The sequence below is a fragment of the Cyanistes caeruleus genome, chromosome 17, assembly GCF_971803275.1.
Source record: "Cyanistes caeruleus chromosome 17, bCyaCae1.hap1.1, whole genome shotgun sequence".
In the NCBI taxonomy this organism is placed as follows: Eukaryota; Metazoa; Chordata; class Aves; order Passeriformes; family Paridae; genus Cyanistes; species Cyanistes caeruleus.
Genome location: NC_141717.1, coordinates 10,258,440 through 10,276,695, shown reverse-complemented (window position 1 = coordinate 10,276,695; position 18,256 = coordinate 10,258,440). Strand labels below are relative to the sequence as shown.

The 18,256-nt window shown below is 43.5% G+C and overlaps 2 protein-coding genes and 1 long non-coding RNA gene across 5 annotated transcripts in view; 1 reads left to right on the top strand and 2 right to left on the bottom strand.

The window, feature by feature from the left end:
* Positions 1-3,783, bottom strand: part of TRRAP (transformation/transcription domain associated protein) — a 75,309-nt gene extending 71,526 nt beyond the window's left edge. For 2 of the 3 annotated variants that reach the window (XM_086854796.1, XM_086854798.1), the window contains exons 1-5: positions 2,655-2,771; positions 2,377-2,451; positions 1,665-1,815; positions 1,243-1,292; positions 185-295 (exon numbers count right to left, since the gene is read on the bottom strand). In XM_086854796.1, the coding sequence (XP_086710922.1) occupies positions 185-295; positions 1,243-1,292; positions 1,665-1,764 (261 nt within the window). In that variant the 5' untranslated portion in view covers positions 1,765-1,815; positions 2,377-2,451; positions 2,655-2,771. Of the gene's footprint in view, positions 1-184; positions 296-1,242; positions 1,293-1,664; positions 1,816-2,376; positions 2,452-2,654; positions 2,772-3,330 lie in introns of those variants that run through there. The other variant, XM_086854795.1, reaches the window with a different exon arrangement.
* TMEM130 (transmembrane protein 130) lies at positions 3,425-13,748 on the top strand. Its single transcript, XM_086854799.1, has 8 exons — positions 3,425-3,818; positions 6,276-6,566; positions 7,939-8,107; positions 8,515-8,684; positions 9,343-9,427; positions 11,087-11,289; positions 12,264-12,376; positions 13,093-13,748. The coding sequence occupies exons 1-8, from the start codon at positions 3,425-3,427 to the stop codon at positions 13,267-13,269; spliced, it is 1,602 nt and encodes a 533-aa protein (XP_086710925.1). The 3' UTR covers positions 13,270-13,748.
* LOC111936044 (uncharacterized) lies at positions 10,772-18,255 on the bottom strand. The gene is made up of 3 exons (XR_015277433.1): positions 18,078-18,255; positions 17,298-17,401; positions 10,772-11,394 (listed from the first exon to the last, which is right to left on the bottom strand). It is a non-coding gene; the product is annotated as an uncharacterized LOC111936044 (long non-coding RNA).
* Position 18,256: the final 1 nt, after the last annotated feature.

Here is an 18,256-nt window from a genome sequence, read left to right as displayed (position 1 = left end):
CCTACTTTTACTCCTTTTTCACAGAAGCCCAGACTACCATCGTTTATAAGTAACTTATTTAGAAACAGGACTATTTCAGTTCCACTCCAAATGACAGATCTATTTTTAACAAGTATTAAATCAGTTCATTAGGTTAATCAAGGACTTCACAGCAAAAAGACAGGAGATACCCCACACAGTTTACCTGGGCTGGCTTTTCCTGCAGAAACTGAACTTCCCCATCCTGTAGAAAGGTGAGAAACCGAGGGATGATGTGTTCCAGGAATGTAGAATATTGAGGGGATGATGTCACATTCTAATTAAGAACAAAAAATGGGGAGTTATAAAACTGACATCACACAGATTATACTCAGTTACATTCAAAGCCACTATTAAACATTTTCAATGAATTTTGAATAGATTCAGTGACTAAGTATCTGCTAACACACTACAGAACCAAGTGAGTTCCAAGAGAACATTAGCAAAACAAATACTGAACAAGTTCTTCCTTACTGAAGGGAAGAGCAAAGAGAATCAACTAAGTCTTCCAATTCTAAATAGATCACCAGACTAAGCAGTTAAAACTATTCTTTTAGTCAGATAAATTGTTTCAGAAATAGATTGAGCAGATAAAAAAATCCACAATAATGATTTTTAGGTTTCTATAGCTTCAGAACACGCACATAAAAACTAAGTATTCAACTAAAGTATAATTTCTGCTAGCAAAGGGCTGGGTTAACTTGTGTTTCACATCTTCTCTGCTGCTCATCTAAAATGATGGTCCATCACCATGCAAAAGATGTCACTGGAGACATCTCCACTCCTGATGTCAGATTCTGCATCTGACAACTCTCTCACTTCCACACCATGGGATACTCAGAGGAATCAGAAGGGCCTCTGTTTCACAGTGGCACAATACACATTTGAACTAAATAAAAGAAAGCTTTAAATGCAGACATTTCATAGCATTCAAAAAATAGAAGAAAAATATCTTGCTTCACTTTTATTTAAATGCTTAATGAATAAAGATTTGTCAATGAAAGCTAAGTCCAAACGCAGTTCTTTAACAACCTGGCTAATTCCTAAATACAAACCTACAATCAATGACTTGTAACCATATAAATCTTATGTCACAGGATACTACTATTAATATTTTAATTGCATAACATCAGACCTTCAATTAATACACATTAAGCAAAAAAGGCTGCCACCTCAGAACATTAGTGGGGTTTTGTTGCTTGGGGTTGTTATCTTTTTATTTACCTCAAAATTCTCACTGACTTCTTGCATCATTTTCAATTTGGTTTCATCAGCTGAAAATGGAAATTCAGGAAAAAAAATGTGAGCGTAAAACTAGATCATGAAGGAAAACACCAGGCTCATTGATCAAAGAAGCAATCAGATCTTATCAGTTTAGCTATCACTGCCCAATTATAAGACACACAGGTCTCTCAAACAACCAGCACATAACTACACACACACACACACACACAGAGCTCACTCACTTAGGCTCAAGGAAGTATTTCTCATCATCTTGCTTCTTGAAAAATCAAAACTCACACAAATTTCGAAGTGAATTTGACAGATTTCACTGTCTCATTTATTAAGTGCCTGAACAAGTCTGCAACGCTTGTGAAACAAATTACTGAAGAGCTGCAATTTTCAATAAGAAGAAAGTTTCTTACGTGTATTGACATCTGTCAGAGCAGCCACAAACTGAAGGTATTTTTTCATCAAAGTGGTTTGGTCCACCACCGTAGGACCTTGTGCTGAAACAAATGCCATCTTGGAGAAGGAAGGATCACTTTTCAATACATAAAATCAAGACCAACACACCTACAAAGGAATACAGAAGTATTTGTTAGTTTGCATAACTTGTTAACAGCAGCTATCCACATCGCCTACATCCATTCTTCTGACATATTGAAGAGGACCACCTTTCCCAAAAAACCACAATTCTAACATTGAATTAGGCTTACAAATACAACACCAAGCATGTACAGCACTCACTGTGACAGGACTGCACTAACAGATAAAAGGAGTTACTGAGCTCTTCACAGCACAAGCATTCACGTGTTTTTCCCGGTTTCCTGTCTCCCAGCAAGCAGCAGGCTCCAGGCTCAGGGATGCTCCCGACACCGCACACCTGTCATTCTGCCTTCCGCCCCAGCCAGATCCCAAACTTGCAGCTACCCTGGGACACATCCCTGCGGGACTCACTCCCAGGGGCGCCCGCAGTTGTCCTGCCGCCACAAGCTGCCCGTCCCGCTCGTAAAGAAGCCTAAAGTCACATCTGGCTTGAGAGACCAGCGACCTCCCTCCTCCCCTGGGGGTTTCTCGTTAGTTTTGCTCCCGGCCAGGTCCGGCCGAGCCAGCCCGGGACCCCGCGCCCCTCACCTTCCCCGCCGCAGCGCTGCTCGCCCGGGTCGCTCCCCGCTGCCAGGCCGCCGTCACACCGAGCCCATCTCCGCCCTGCGAACACGGGCACCGTCAGCGGCCGCAGCGCCGCTTCCCCCGCGTCCCTCAGCCCTCCCGGTGTCGTGCTCGGCCCCAGGCCTCCGGCGGGGCTCCGGCCGCTCCCTCCTGCCGGCGGCGCGCCGGTCCCGCCTCCCCCCGCCCCGCTTCGCCGCGCCCAGGCCCGGGCCCCACCGGGGCGCCGCCGCCGCGCTCCTCACCCCGCGGCTCCCCGGGACCGCCCGGCCGCGGCCCCCCGGCTCCCTCCTTTGTTGCTCCCGGAGGCCGTCGGCAGCGCATGGGCGCGACGGAAGCGCCCGAGCTCAGTTCCGGCCGCCTCCTCCCGGTGCCGCCTCCCGCGCCTCTCCCCGGGCGGAGTCGGGCGCGCAGCTCCGCGGCACCGCCCGCTCCCTTCGCCGGCCCCGCGACCCCCGCACGGCCCCGCCCGGGCCCGCCCCGCCGGGGCCGCCTCTCCCCGGCGCTGCCAGCGGCCGCTGCCTGAGCCGAGCCCCGTCCGTCCCCGCGTCCCCGGAGGCTCCGCTGACGCCGCGGCCGCCGGTAACAGCGAGCGAGGAGTTACCGGGGCAGAGGCGGCCGCGGCCGGTGTCTGCGGCCAGCGCAGGGCCCACCCCGCCCCGCCGGTGCCCCGGGCGAGCGGCGGCAGCACCGGAAGCGAAGCGCGCAGCGACACTGATCCGCCACAAGAAACAGAAGGGCGACCGGCAGTGAGAAAGAGCTTCGAATGCCGAGTTTAAGAAAATTAAACAAATAAAAGTAAACGAATTAAAACCAAAATATACAAAACAAAACAGGAAATAACAAAATAAAACGACAAAAAAAGAACACCAGAAAACCACATTCCGGCGGTTTTGCTCTCGCTTCTCTCCAGCAGCGCACCCGTTACAGGCCGTTCCGAGCGCTTCGGAACCGGTAACAGCAGCCGAACTGCCCCCGGCAGAGGCATCCCCGCGCCACCGCAGAAATACTTTATATGTGCTTGCCGCAACCAAAGAGCAGCACAAACCCCTTCCCGAACGCTCCGGGGTGTCCTCACTCCCTCGGCAGATGCGAGGCATTTGTGGTTTTCATTGACAATTTGTTTACCCCGGCGGAGGCTTTGCAGCCCGGTGGCGCTGGCAGCGCGGTCCCGCAGGAGCTGCCCCGGGAGAGGCGGGCTGGGCGCTGCCGCGGGGGAGCGTCCCGGGGGCGCGGCGCAGGAGCCGCAGCGCCGCGGGGGCAGCGCGGCCCCAGAGCGGCCAGAGCCGGCCCCGCTTCCAGAGCCGGCCCCAGTCCCGGCGGCACCGAGAACAGCATGCGGTGGCTGTTCTGCGCGCTGCTCCTGCTGCTGCTGATGCAGCTCGGCCACGGTCGCTCCCCGGCCGCAGGTAAGGGGCCGCCGGTCTGCGCTGGCATCGCCGCCGGGGAGCGGGCGAGGGGCGCAGGGTGCGGGGGCGAGGGCTCAGACCTTAGGAGTGAGCTGCATCACGAGCGGGGGTGGTTCCCTGCCCGAGCCTGATAGATGTGACAAGGGATGGAAGCACGCTCCCACCACCCCAGACTTTATTCTCAGGCGCTGCGATCTTGGTGCCTGCAGTGAGGGTGGGGTATCCCGGGCAGCGGGGGATCTGCTTTGCACTTCCAGCCCAAAAGCTGCGCTTCTGCTTTCTCCTCTGACCCCGCGGGTCACGAGGCACTTCGCTGTGAGACTCACAGAGCTCCATTCTGCAGAGAGGGGTCGTAAAGGCAGGAGAAATCCCTGAACTGGATTCGGGATTCATCCCTGGATGGAGTGTCTTCTTGTGCCGGTCAGTCCCTGGGTGACCTTGGGTTAGCCACTGAACCTCCAGCTGCTGCAGCTGTCGGGCCGGTATGGTCCTGATTTGTAAAGCACTGTGATAACCTCCAAGGAGAAGTGCTAGATAAGCATGAGGTAGTCAGCTATTTTTTGCTCGAATTCCGAGTGGAGCATAGCCTGAATCTTCTAGAGACATGAAACCTCCCCCTGCCAGATTTCATCAAATCACAAGCATTTCTCTTTTAACTCAAAAAAATGAACTCAGGGCCATTTGTTGTGCTGTGAAATGGGAACAGTGGAGTTCTTTCTCAGCTAGTAGTGTTACAGTTCATTTCTCACTGTTCTTCTGCCTCTAGAATTGTTCAGCACCTGTGATCTGTAAAATAAAATGCAGGCACAAATGCCATCCCTTTCATCCCACCCCAAGCTGAGGGGTGCAGAAAAGCCATGACAGGAGTTAGCTGGCCCCAGTGCTCCCTTCATATTAGAGGTCATGGATGAGTGAGAAATGCAGTTTCTAAAGGTCAAAGATTCAAGTCCCTGGTAGCAGTCTTGTGGCTGCTGAAAGGGAGGATAAGGAAAAGCACCTGCATTAGAATCCCACAGTTCTGCTGCTCTGCCCAGCACTGTTGATGAGAGGAGAGCAGGCAGAGCTCTGATAAGGGAACATGCTCCATGTTGGAGGCAAGCAACCAGATCCTGTTCCCAGCTCTGTCCAAATCCATAGCTATTTTGCATCTCCATTTGTTTTGAGGCTTGGGGGTTGATTTTGTTATTTAACACATACACATTTTTTAATGCTGCTGCACTACTATTTTTTAAAAAAATTTAATGCATCTTTTCCACAAAACTCAACACTGCCTATTTCAGTAGTTTCAAGATCTGAAATAAGTAATTTGAATAAACATAAGAGAAGATTATGGTGAGTCATCCAGAGCAGCAGAGCTGGTTCAGTATCACGGGTCCTGCACCTCTCATGTCTTGATGTCTGGAAGAATCACAGCACGGTTTGGGTTGGAAGGGACCTTTAAAGGTCACCTAAGTTCAACCCCCAGCTATAAGCAGAGACATCTTCAACTAGATCAGGCAGCTCAGAGCCCAGTCCAACCTGACCTTGAATGTTTATACTGGGCAACCAGTGTAAACCAGTGTTTCACCACCCTCATTGTGAAACATCACCTCCCTCAACCTGCTGACTGATTTTTATGCAGTCTCGTATCTTTCTTGGGTGCACATTGTTGGCTCAAGTTCAAATTTTCATCCTCAGTACCCCCAAGTCCTTCTCTATCCCTTCATCCCCCAGCCTGTACTGAATAGCAGGGTTGCCCCAATCCAGATGCAGCACCTTGCACTCAAGATTGTTCAACCCCACGAGGTTACCATGGGCCCACTTTTTGAACTTGTCCAGGCCCCTCTGGACTGCAACTGATCATCCACTAGAGCATGGTACAACTTTAATTTGCCTTGGGATTTTTGGTCCTTTCCTGGAAAAGGAAATTCAAGGTGGACCATAGCACAGAAAATGCTTTTACTGAGTTTTTTTGTGTTTACTTATGAGGAAAGTTAGAGAAACTTTTCAATAGAGCTGGTAAAGGAGTCTGGTGAATGAAATTTCACCTGAGTTTGAAAGTTTACATTTTTTAAGACAGTGATTAGAGCTGAGCATCTTCCTGTAGCTGGAAGTCTAGTGATCATGTTAGATCATTAGTGACAATAAACCTCCAGCCAGCATCCAGCTCTGGGTGTAAAACCTCATCGAAGCTTTTGTGATGTTCTAGACTGAAGCTGTTTTATACTATGAACATTTCTAGGACCCAGTCTGACATGTTGCTTACTGCTATTTATTTGAACTCATATACACATACAACAGTTTCTGTTCCAGATATTTAAATGGTAAAAAATTACAGTGATAAAGTCTTTGCTGGGATGAGTGTCACTGTGAGTCACATAACTAGAGCTGACTAGTTAAAATGTATAAATAAATAAATGAAATTTAAAATTCTATAGAACAAGGTTTGGTTTATTCATTTTCTTCTGATTTCCACAGAGTTATATAGTCTGGAAATAACCAACAATGGCCCCATCACAACGGGAGCTCAAGCTACTGTTCAGGCCAGCCTAAGAATGAAGAATGAAAATGCCACATCAAACTTGTATCACTTTAACTGGATTTATGCTCCTCTGATTCTGTTAGAGAAATCTGAGCAGCAGTTTAATTCTGTAATTAATGTGACTGGTGAATTTCCTGGCACTTTCCCTGTGTCTGTCTGGGTGACTCACAAAAACTGCTGGCTGTGTCAGCCGGTTGCAAGAAACAACACCGTGCTTCAGATTACAGGTAAAATGGCTTTACAACCTGTACCTCTCCAGGAACTCAGGATATATGTGCCCTTGCTAGCGTCAGGGAAAAAGACAGTGTAAATATGGCTTCTGGCAACAGAATTTGATTAGCCCTGTGGCTGAAGGTGGGTTTGGGTTGCATGGTGCAATTTGTACCATTACAGCCACACTCTAGTCTCTCTATATCCAGGAAGAAAGTGTGATGCTGTCTGTGTTTTCCTGCTTCTGTCACTTAGAGACACTGAACTAGAAACCAGATGTTTCAGCAGCTGCAGTTGACACATCAGCATGGGCCAGTGGTGCCCAGACTCCAAAAACAATGTTTCTTCTACTGCCTCCCAGCATTTCTAGATCTAAAGTGGGATGACCATCAGCAGTGACAATCTGCTGCTTCTCCCTGTTGCATGACACAGCAAATCTTAGGCCATCAGCACAACAGAGGGTTACATTTTCTTCTAAAGCTCTGTCTGAGTGTACTGAAATTGGATGTGAAGTCATGGCTGCATTTCTAAATGTTGCTAACTGCAATTTCAGTTTTCTGGGAATACTGGTATGGTTAACCTAATCTCTGATACAGGGATTGACAGCCCCATTCCAACAGTAATTGCAATTATTATTTGTGCATCACCAAGAAAACTGTTAACCAGATTTAATGAATTGTTAACAGGATAAGAGTCTGTTACAGGCAATCAATAGCTCATTAATTTTATAATGAGCTGATAAGTGTCTCATCATAGTACCTCTCTATTTGTAGGTTAGAGAAGATTTTTTTAGATCAGTCCATGCCACTCATTGCCCAACATAGAACCTCTCATAGACAAAAACATTCCCCCCTTTCTGTATTCACAATATATAGCACATCTGTAATTCACAGTAGTCAAATCTTAATTTCTGTAGAAACAGCTAAAACTAAGGGGAAAAAAGCTACATTAAAAAACGCTACAAAGCAAACTAAAGCCACAATCCCAAACATGATGAGTATGTGTACTGACCTGATTCTGAATCTAGATGCTTGGTATTCATACCGGTTATTTTTAAATCAATAGTAAAAGTTTATATAGAGCTCAATCAGTCCAGGATTATTTCCCTTACTTCTACTGGATATTTTATCATGACCCATTGTATTACCCGAAATAAATATCTTAATTTCACTGCCTCATTCACACACATAACATCACTGTGTAATAAACATAAAATACACTAAACTACTTGGACTAGGACACAGAAAGACTGTCAGAATACATCTGAAAGAATGCTTTCATACACACACAGAGCATGCTGTGGAAACATGCTATCATTCCTCTGTCATACGTGCTGTTATTCTTCTGTCACATATGTTATCATTCTACTTCCCCCTTTTTATTCTTCAGAATTTATCACAGGGAACCTCACCATTGCCCAGATAGAAGACAGCAGAGTTACCACACATGGTCCTAGTTCCTCCATGGACACAGTGACCCGGATTTCTTTCTCTCTTCATGACCCAAGTCATTACTTCAAGACAGCATCATTCGTCTACAACTGGGATTTTGGAGATGGGTAGGTGTGCTTACTTTGTTTGCTTTAATGAGTATTCAAGATGGCTCTGATTTAGATGTTCATCTAGAGAAAAATCCCAATTAAATTAGTCTGCCTGCTATAAAAGTTGTTTTCATAATTTACTGACTATTCCTATTCAATTTTGTGAATTCTTTTAGCATTAACTTTAGTTTCTTTAATTAAAAATGGAGGGATTTACTCAGAATCTTGTACTAATTGTAGTTCTATAAGTAATACCACTGACATAAATCCTCATTTATATGGACATAAAGTAGAATTAGAATCACAGCCACTGGAGCATTGTCTGTAAAGAAAATATATTAGAGCTTGTCCCTTTTTAAACCAGAAGTATGCAAGCACTCGGCAAAAGGCATTTTTGATTCTAAATCTTTTCCTGTTGCACACAGAGTTTACCAGATTACCAAGGAACCCTTTGTCTACTGCAACTGCTCCTCCCTGGGGAATCGCACAGTGCATCTGAAGGTCGTGGCTGAATGGGAGCAAATTGGAAGCGTCATACACGAAAGAGAAATTATGCAGAAAACTGGTGATTTTACCACAGCTCTGGAGCTCTTGGGTAATTATGAAGCATTTTCCACTTTCAATGCAGAACTAGCCCGGAATGTACCGATACAATCTAGCTTTGACATGGTAACACAACTTCAACATTGTTTCACATGCAGTGACTGGACAACATCATGCAGTGAAGTGTTTCCTTTGCAGAATTGACTCGCGCTCTTCTAGGGCAGAAAAATGGGTGGAAACAGATAAAATCTTCAGTTTCTTTTTAATCTACAGACAATTTTACTGTCTTTTGTAAAAGCCTCACATTCAATTCAAACAATAAAGTATTTGTGGTAACTTATGGTGGATTTGATTGTTCAATTTATACCAGCTATCCCTAAACAATAAATTAGTTAAATCATTAGTTAAATTAGTTAAAGCATTAGGAAAGTCTCATTGATTTGATCAGCTTCAGGAGTAAATAAACACAGAATTAAAAATTTAAAGAATTAATAAAGCTGATTATACATACTAAAAAGCAATCAGACAAAAGTCAGAAAACTTACTACGTCTCTAGTGATAGGTTTCGCTTTGGGGTGTCAAACAGTATTATTTGTGTGATTGACAAAGCTCAAATCTGCAAGTCTGTGGAAACAAACCTTCACTGGGAAACCAGTAAAACTCAAGTTTACATGTGGAGTGTGACATGCTGGTTTTTCCTTTCTTCTCAGATGCTGTTAAAAGTATTAACATAGTGGGCTCCAGGGAGACTCATGTAATGGAAAATTTGAATTTATCCCTTCATATCAATGGCACGTGAGTAGCAAACACAACTTCTTTCTCCCCCCAAAATTGTCTCTTTAAGTGTTTTTCCCCAGTGTTTCCTAAAAATAGTCAGTTGAACCCCGCAGAACAACTATTTGAAAAAACCAAAACTACCTCCTTCCCCCCAAAAACTACTGTTGAATATTGCATTTTCCTGACTTGAAATACAATGAGCTCTAAGAGCCTGAAAGACCCTGCATCTTTACAGAAAAGTAGACTCCTTCTATGTAAAGCAAATGTTATATTTTTTCAGTCTTTGTAAAGGAAATGTTAAAAGACAAGTAGACAGAGAAACAGTGGGGGAAAATACATATGAAAACTTATTTCTGAACTTTTCTCCTTCACCAATTTCTCTGCTATTACACTGAAATATATTCCAAACCCTATTGCACAGCAGCAAAGCTTGACTGCCATAGGGGATTAATAGGTTTGGGGAGCAATTCTGGCAAAGTTCAGGTTTCCACAAGATGAATGTGACATAGAAGCCTCATGCAGCAAGTATCAATGAGAAATAGGAGAGTTGTGAGCACCTCAATCCTAGCACAAGCTCTCTCAAGTCACAATATTAGAACACATGGGAGTTTTGAAGGGAGCAGCACCCAAATATTTACCAAAGGCATAAACAGTCCCAACATACAAAGCAGCACCGTTTGCATTCAGAAAGTGAAAGGCACATTGTCAGGAATTGGAACTGGAGATGGCATCCCAGTAAATGTGAACAGCCAAAAACTATGACAGGCAAACCTGAGATCACTAAGAGTAGGCATGCTGAACTCCTAGTCACAGGACTAATGCAAGGGGCTAATGCAAGAGGAGTTTAAGATAAAGATGTTGTGACAAAGAGATGGATTATCAAAAACAAAGCTAGAAAATGAGCTAAACACATAAACAAGATGTTTTCTTTAGCAAAGAATGTCATAAAGAGATAAGAAACAAAATACTGATAAAATAGGGTAAAGAAAAGCTCTGTCTGTTGTCAGAATCAAAGTCCATAGTGCATAAGGTGAGTTCAAGAAGAATCAGTTGAAGCAGGGATCTGGAAAGTTAAATAAAAGCTTTCAATTAGATGTGGTGAGAAGCCACATGGCAATGAAGTGGATTGCACTAAATTGCTTGCTAACAAATAAAACCCCTTTTGTTAATGTAAGGGATTGCTGTAATACTTGAAATTTACTTACATTTTTCTGTTATTAGTCCTTTGTGCAGAGCTCATAGTATATTCTTTCCAGTTTCATTTTCAGGGTTTTTTTTATTAGAACAGTCTTTGGTGTGCTTCAGTGGTACAGAGAGTGATTTCTGTGTGAGGACAAAGAAAAAACTACCTTCCCTTGGAAGTGGAGGAAAAAATATTCCTTTAATCTTTATTGAAGAAGGACTAAGGAATTTTCTACACACAGTGGCCTGATGACCCTTGCAGGTATTCAGTTCTCAGCTGAAAGACCTGCCTTTATAGAAGCATCACAAAGAACTTTTTTATTTGGTATATGCTATGAAACAAGCAGTGTAGTTGCTTATTTCTTTATTTATATTTAAATTAACTTCATTAATTTCAAAATTATTCTGCTATTTTAACCAAGCTCTTCTCTGAAACTTTTGCAAAGTTTTCGCCTTTTTTTTTTTTATTTTACCTTTTTGCTCTTGTCGTTTCAGCCCACCACTAGCATTATGCTGGCTTATAAAATCCGAGTGCATTCCACTTGAAGGTGACAAATGCCATCTGGTGGAGATCAGTGGCTCCTGCTACAACCTCAGCCACACCTTCAGGGCCGCGGGACAGTATTGCCTCAGTGTCAGGGTGGAGAACGGCGTGACAGCGCTGCAGACCTACCACGGGATCCGAGTGCGGCCGGCAGGTGAGAGCCAGGGAGTCTGAGCAGCACGAAGAGTCCCAAACAGGTTAGGGACGAACGAGGACTATCCAGCCTGCAGATGAGGTTTCAGGAATGTGGTGTAGATCACTAAAAGGAGAGGAATAAAAAGGGGAATGAGAATTTATAATGTGCCTGCTGTAATTGCTCTGAGCTTCTTGTGTTCTGCTGAACTCTTAGTCCCAAGAGTGTCTTGAAGACACTAAGTACATTGGGAAGACTGTATTACTTAAATGAAATATTTTTCAGTTTAAATAGTCCAGCTTTTGTAGTTAGAGAGGATAACTAGGAAAACATATGCGTAACACCAGCTTAATTAAGCAGTCTCAATTCTTTTTGCTTAGTTTAGTTATGGATTTTTGAGGGTAGAGTTTTCTAGGCCTCCATTTCATTGCAAGTCTCTGTCTCCCCTGCCAGTGACCCCAGCTGGCTCCCCCATGCATGGTCAATGCCCCGCCTGGGTCCCTAAACCATCTGGGAGAGTGGTTAGGTGGCCAAGTGAAGAGGACAGGGGACAGCCAGGCTGTGACACAGACTGGTCACACCATGTCACTGTGAGCCAGCTGTGTACAGACAAGACAGTTCACTCCAGAAGGCACTGGTGTGCATTCAGGGCTGAATCCTCTGTGCTGGAGACTCTGGGCTGCTGTGGAGGTGAGAGTGCTTCCAATCCTCTTGAGGGACCACAGAGATACTAACATACATAACTAGGTGGAGGTTTTTAGGCTCTTCAAGAGAAACAAGGGCATAAAGGGAAAGACTCTTACATGCCCCTCTCCCACTCCTGAGATTCCAGAAAAACCTGGAGTGATCAGGGCTGAAAAGTTTATTCCTTCTTATGCACATTCCTTCTTTTTTCTAAAAATACTCCTAAAATTTCTTCCTTGTTTCCTTCTCACTGTTGCCTCTTTCTGGAGTATTGTGTCATTCCAGGAATGTGTCTTTGTGCTTTTTCCTAGGAATCCACCCAGCTTTCTTTGTCCTGCTCTGCACTGCTCTGGTTTCAGTGATGCTGGTCCTGGTGCTGTACACATCCTTTCGAAGTAACACACAACAAAAAGATCTTGTGGAGGTATTCAGTTACTCTCACTTGGAGCTAGTAATTAGCTAGCTTTCAGCCATGAAAGGTATCTGATATGAAAGGTTCTTTAATCGCCAGAAAAACAGACAGGAAGAAGAATTTCCCTGGTATGTGTGATCTGTTCCATGAAAACATCCAAGCAATGAAGGCAAATAGAAGAAACAGCCATGCTTCTGGCTTGTTGCAGAGAACTCTAAATTACCAGAATAATAATGGGGAGTTTGTTAATATTCCCAAGCAGATGCTTGCATTGAAATATCCATTCCAGAGGATATACCTCAGAGTAGTTATAGGAAAGAAAGAAGACAGTGCAAGAGGTTACAGGATAATAAAAAGGAGGGGTATGTTACCTAAAGCAGTCCTAAATTGTACGTGGCCTTCATCTCCCCAGCTCCCTTCTATCTCTAATATATTTTCACTTGCTATAAAAAGTGTTTGCAATAAGCATGAGTTCTTAAATCAAAAGTAGCTTTCATGGCACTTTGGAAAGTACCTAATACCCTTTACACTGTGCCAAAATATAAGTTATATATCTCTGGAGACACTGCCTGTAAGCCATGTGCACAGCAGGTATAAATCAGAAGTCTATTTGAAGTTAGTGACTGAGTGAAAATGACCAAGTGCCATTTGCAACCCAATGTGTTCTTGCTGGACTTGAGCCAGTGGGAACTGAACTAGAACTTATCTTTGTGCTGTTCCTTTGCCAGGTAGCTGACTTTGACTTTTCTCCACTGTCTGATGAACACCGGTCTAATCATTCCAAGTCAGGCTGTGGCCCAGTATGTTGCAGATCATGTTTACTTCAACCATCAAAAGAAGCTGCCTGGGAGAGCCATGAACTTCTACATCCACTTTACAAGCCAGTCAAAATGTACACACTGTGAAGAACACAATTGCACTTTGGTTGCACTGTCTAACTTTCTCACTTAGGTTAAGTCAAAATCCTGGTGCTGCATGAATGGTTTGGTTTTGCCAATGCAATGAGGTTCACCACTTTAGGTCCAGCACTTGAATACTTCATTCTCTGAACTTAAAAAGAACAAGAAACACAGTAAAAGTAGCTTTATATTTTTAACTTATACAGGTGTGTACATTTACAGCTGTAAATGCAGCATTTTATTCTTATGATTCTTTTATGTGCAGATTTGCTAAATTCACTACCTCTTGTAATTTCTGTTTCTTCTGATGTCTGTTTTAAAGACAAAATTGCCTAAGACAAACATACCTCCTTTCCTATGTACAACAATATTACTGGAAATTGAAGTCACCCAAAATACTGTTGAATGTGTATTTCTTCTATCAAGGACCTGATGTGTCCAGGTTGAAAACAGAGGAGGTGTTTCCAATGAACCAGACTACCTAATTATGTCGTCTTTTTTCCTGTCTTAAAAGACCCCTTTTAAGCTAATGGACTTCTGTCAGACTGCAGTGGTGGTGACATACTCACCTGTTAGCAGTATTTTGGTCCTGCAGAAACCTCCACATGTCCACCACTTTCTAAAATAGAACATCACTCTAATCTGTATAAGTAGCCTTTTTTTCTTTTTTTTTTTTTTTTAGGTTATTTATGCTTCTTTTTTATCTCATATTACTCCCCAATTAGCCATCAAAGGTCGTCTTCCAAGAAATGCAACAACCAGTGGCTCAAAGCTGTTCAGCAATACATATTTAATTGAAATTCCTAGTCGATGTTCAAGGTTGTATAAACTCCATGCCTGCTGCAGACTATCACCTACTATCCTGCTCAGCCAGGCTTTGCTGGAATTTCAGAGTACCCTGGAAGCTTTTAAACAGAAGTGCCTTTGTGTCCACTTCTTTTTTTAAATGTGACACACTCTCCCCACCTCTGCTTAAAGCATTGGTATTGTGGGTATTGTGGGCTTGGGTTTTTTCATAGCTTCTCAAATGATTGGAAGGCAATTTTCTGAATGTGAGGGGATTTACCATGAGGTTTTTGGGGTACTCATCTCACATGTTCGACCTCTGTGCTTCCTCAGAGGAACCCAGAGCTTCAGCTCTTCTGTGAAAGAAATTGCATGACCCTTAATTAACCTGATACATTTCAATTAGAATAGGACCATATAAGATAACAAATCCTATAAACCCAAGTTTTTGTCAAAAGGTCCCTTCCAAAGCAGAACTTCTTTCAGCTTTTCTTCCAAAGACAAATGGTATTTCTAAAAAAGCATGTTGATCAGGAGTGGTGTCCTTTGTATTCTTTCTCAATGCTCTGGTATCAAACTCTTATCTTCAGCCATATTCAGTTACTGCTAAGAATGTGCCTCTCTTTAGCAAAGAAGCCACTGTGCCTGAGAGCTTCAGTTTCATTGTTTATTCCTGAGATCCTAGCCCTCTGAGCCACTGCCAAAGGCAGTGACTTGTTCTGGGATGTCAGTGGGGTTTGTAAATGGCTGCAGGGTCCTTGGGCACTGGAAAGAAGAGATTTCTGATATGCAAATGCAGTTCAGAGTGACAGAGTCTTGGGACAGACTGCACAGGAGTTTCTACAGCCAGAATTTAGTTTGGGCTTCTTTTATTACATTTGTGAAAGACATGTGGCCCTTGCTGTTGAAATGCACTTAAAGACAACCCCTTGACATGTTAATGAAAGTGTAAAAAGCCCTTTCTTCTCCATATTGTACTGCTAGCAAAGACAATATCTGTGAGAGCAGACTCAGTTATAGACACATGAAACTGGATCATCTGAGTTTGAAACAGATCATATGGAAGGAATAAGGCTTATGCTTAGCCCCCTTTTGAATTAATACCCAGGTGATCCAAAGGGTGTCATGGGGGTTAGGCCATGAACTTTGCTGCTTTGGGTTTTTGAATTTCTGTTCTCCTCAACATGTCTGAGCCAAGATACAACTGATCATGCCAAACCTGGCAAAGTAGGTATTAACTCCCCATCAAAAAAAGTGGGACATGGCTTTAGAAGCACAAAAGACAGGCCTAAGAAAATCCCCAGTTTCCTATTGAGCAAATGTCCTTCAGAAGAATATTGGCTTTTACTCTCTGCCTAGAGTGAAGAAAGGATGGCAAAGGAGTCAAATGATTCAGGAGGATAGAAAAGATAAAATGTTGCAAAGTAGAAAGTCAACACTATCAAATACTGGAAGACACTTCTTCTGGAGCAGAAAAGAATAGAGGTTAAAAAGAAAGATGTCTCTGGCAAAAAATAAGCTGTGGAGAAAGTACTCTTAAAAGGGTATGTCAAGAAGCAAATTAACCAAGAAAATTTAAACATCCTTAGCAAATTGAAATATAAGCATGACAAATATTCGCACAAATATGTTCTTGAATCCAATATGAAACTGCTTCCTGCACAAAAGACTGATCTGTGGGTTTGTTAAATGCAACTGAAATTGAAGACAAGAGGTAATTGAGCAGTTCAGGATATAGCAATGAGATTAGTGGGACATAGCAAGGATCAGTAGGAGGATTCATTTTGTTAACCTTAGAAATCAATGACCTGAAAAAAGGAATGTTCAGCAAAACTATCAAACTCACTGACTCAAAACAAGAGCCAGTGAGTGCAAAGCCAAAGAGCCATTAAATTCAGGTGATAAGCAAGAGTGTGAGCAGATAAAAAGTGTATGCAATGAGAATTATTTACAAGGAAATGCATTTGAACACAGAAAGGTTCTGGAAATGCACAGTAGAAAAACACACAGTAAATCAAAAGAACTTCTGTTACTCTGTAATTTGTCATATAAAAAATGGTGTTGGTTTGTTCAGTAATTGTGGGGACAAATCAGCCTTTTATCTTAAAAGCAGAGGACAAGGCTTCATGACTGAATGTGTCAAGGCTAAATTTTGTCTTTCATGTCTGGAAAGGAGATTACACAGCCCAAGCTGTGACCACAATTTGAAGACACGAGGCCTCTATCACATTTGCTGGGTGCTGTACGAACAGAAGTTTTCTCAGCAAAAGGAAGGTGAAGAACTTCATATTTAAATGCTCAGCTTTATTATTAGATAATCAGCCAACACTTCACCTTGATTTTTGTGCCAGTTTCCGTGGAAACTGAAATGCCATCCTGCAGCTGTCACAAAATTGCTCAGATCCTGCAGATCTCAGCTTTGACAGCACACTGTGCACTACAAATGTGGATTTTTAAATTGCAGCCACTAAATGGGGAACGCAGAAGTTCCAGAAACAACTTTCAGAGTTGGGTATAGGTATATGGTTGAGCATATCAACACCAGCGTGTGTAATTCCTGCAGCAGTGTGCACAAAGAGAGTCACAGCAGATCATGGAATCATGAGATAATAGAATGGCCTGGATTGGAAGGAACCTTAAAGATCATTTTGTTCCACACCCCTGCCATGGTTGCACTAGACCAGGTTGCTCCAAGTCCCATCCAGCCTGGCATTGAGAATTGTCAGGGATGGGGCACCTACAACTCTGGGCATCCTGTGTCAGGGCCTCAGCACCCTCACAGTAAACAATTTTTTTTTCTAGTGTCAAAATCCTCTCTGTGGGTTTGAAGCCATTCTGCCTTGTCCTGTCACTACGTGTTCTTGTAAAATATCTCTCTTCACCTTTCTTGTCATCTCCCTTCAGGTTAGGGAATCAGGTGACCCCAAAGGCTTCCCTTTTCCAGGCTGAACAATCCCAATTCTCTCAGCCTTTCCTCATAGCAGAGTTGCTCCATTCCTGATCACTGTGGTGATCTCCTCTGGACTCATCCAACAGCTCCATATCCTTCCTGTGCTGGGCCCTCCGAGCTGGGGGCAGCTCTGCAGGTGGGGTCTTACCTGAGCAGGGCAGGGGCAGAATACCCTGCTTCTACCTGGTGTTTTATAAAATACTGCAGTTGTACAACTGTCACAACTACAGGAGCAATCATACTAGAGCACTAGGGAAAGACTAGCCCAGCCAAATAATTTTCTAATGCATTTACTCACAGCAGTCTTGGGAGCAGGGAAGTGATATTATCACTGCTCACAGGAGGCAGACGGGAGCCGTGCAGAGACATGGAGCTTGCTCAAGCAGAGGCAGCTGCAAATACCTGCATAAAATTCGAGATTAAAAAGATTATGATGCTCTACCAGATCCTTGTCCTTCTGTTGGAAATTATAAAACTTTTCTATTCTTTTAATTAATGGTTTTAATTAATTTAAATTAATTTGTTTTATTTAATCATAACCAGTGTATTAATTATAAGCAAGGTGTTAAATCATTTTTAGCCAAAATTTAGCAAAATTTAGCATGAGCAGGTATTGGAGGAATACAACTTGGAAAAGTTTAAGTTTTGCTAAGCTAACTTGGTTATGCCTCAATGTGAGAAAGACCTGGGAGAGAGTGATGTATTGTTGAAACTGGATACAAGAAATGAAGAATTTATGGACTATAAAGTTGTTTTTCAGGAACCAGAGGGTAAAGAAGAAGATAACAAAGACTCAGTATATTTGTGTTGGAAAGTCCCTGTTGGGGGGAAAAAAGATACCAGAAGATTAAAAATACAAGTTAGCAGGAACAGTGAGAAATCCATAACCAAGAGAGGACAGAATACTAATTAATGAACGAATTGTGTGATTTGGAATCAGTGAACATTAATCTCTTTGTTTGCTAAAAAATACAAACAGATGAAGTTTTGTATCAGCATCTTGTGTGGAGGCCAGAAAACTTAGTCGGCCACACAGACACACACGCCCCTCTTGAGCAAGAATAAAGCAACAGCTGACTCGCTTGCACTAAAAGGAGGTGTCAGAGGGTTTATCTGTCCCGGAGGGTTTAAAAAGGCGCTGTTAAAGGTTTATTTCTCCCGGCGGGTTCGGGGGTTGCCCGCGGCCCGCGGAGCCAGGGCGGCTCCGGGCCCAGGCCGGGCCCCGCCGCGCACGGGCCGGCCGGCAGGGGGCGCCCG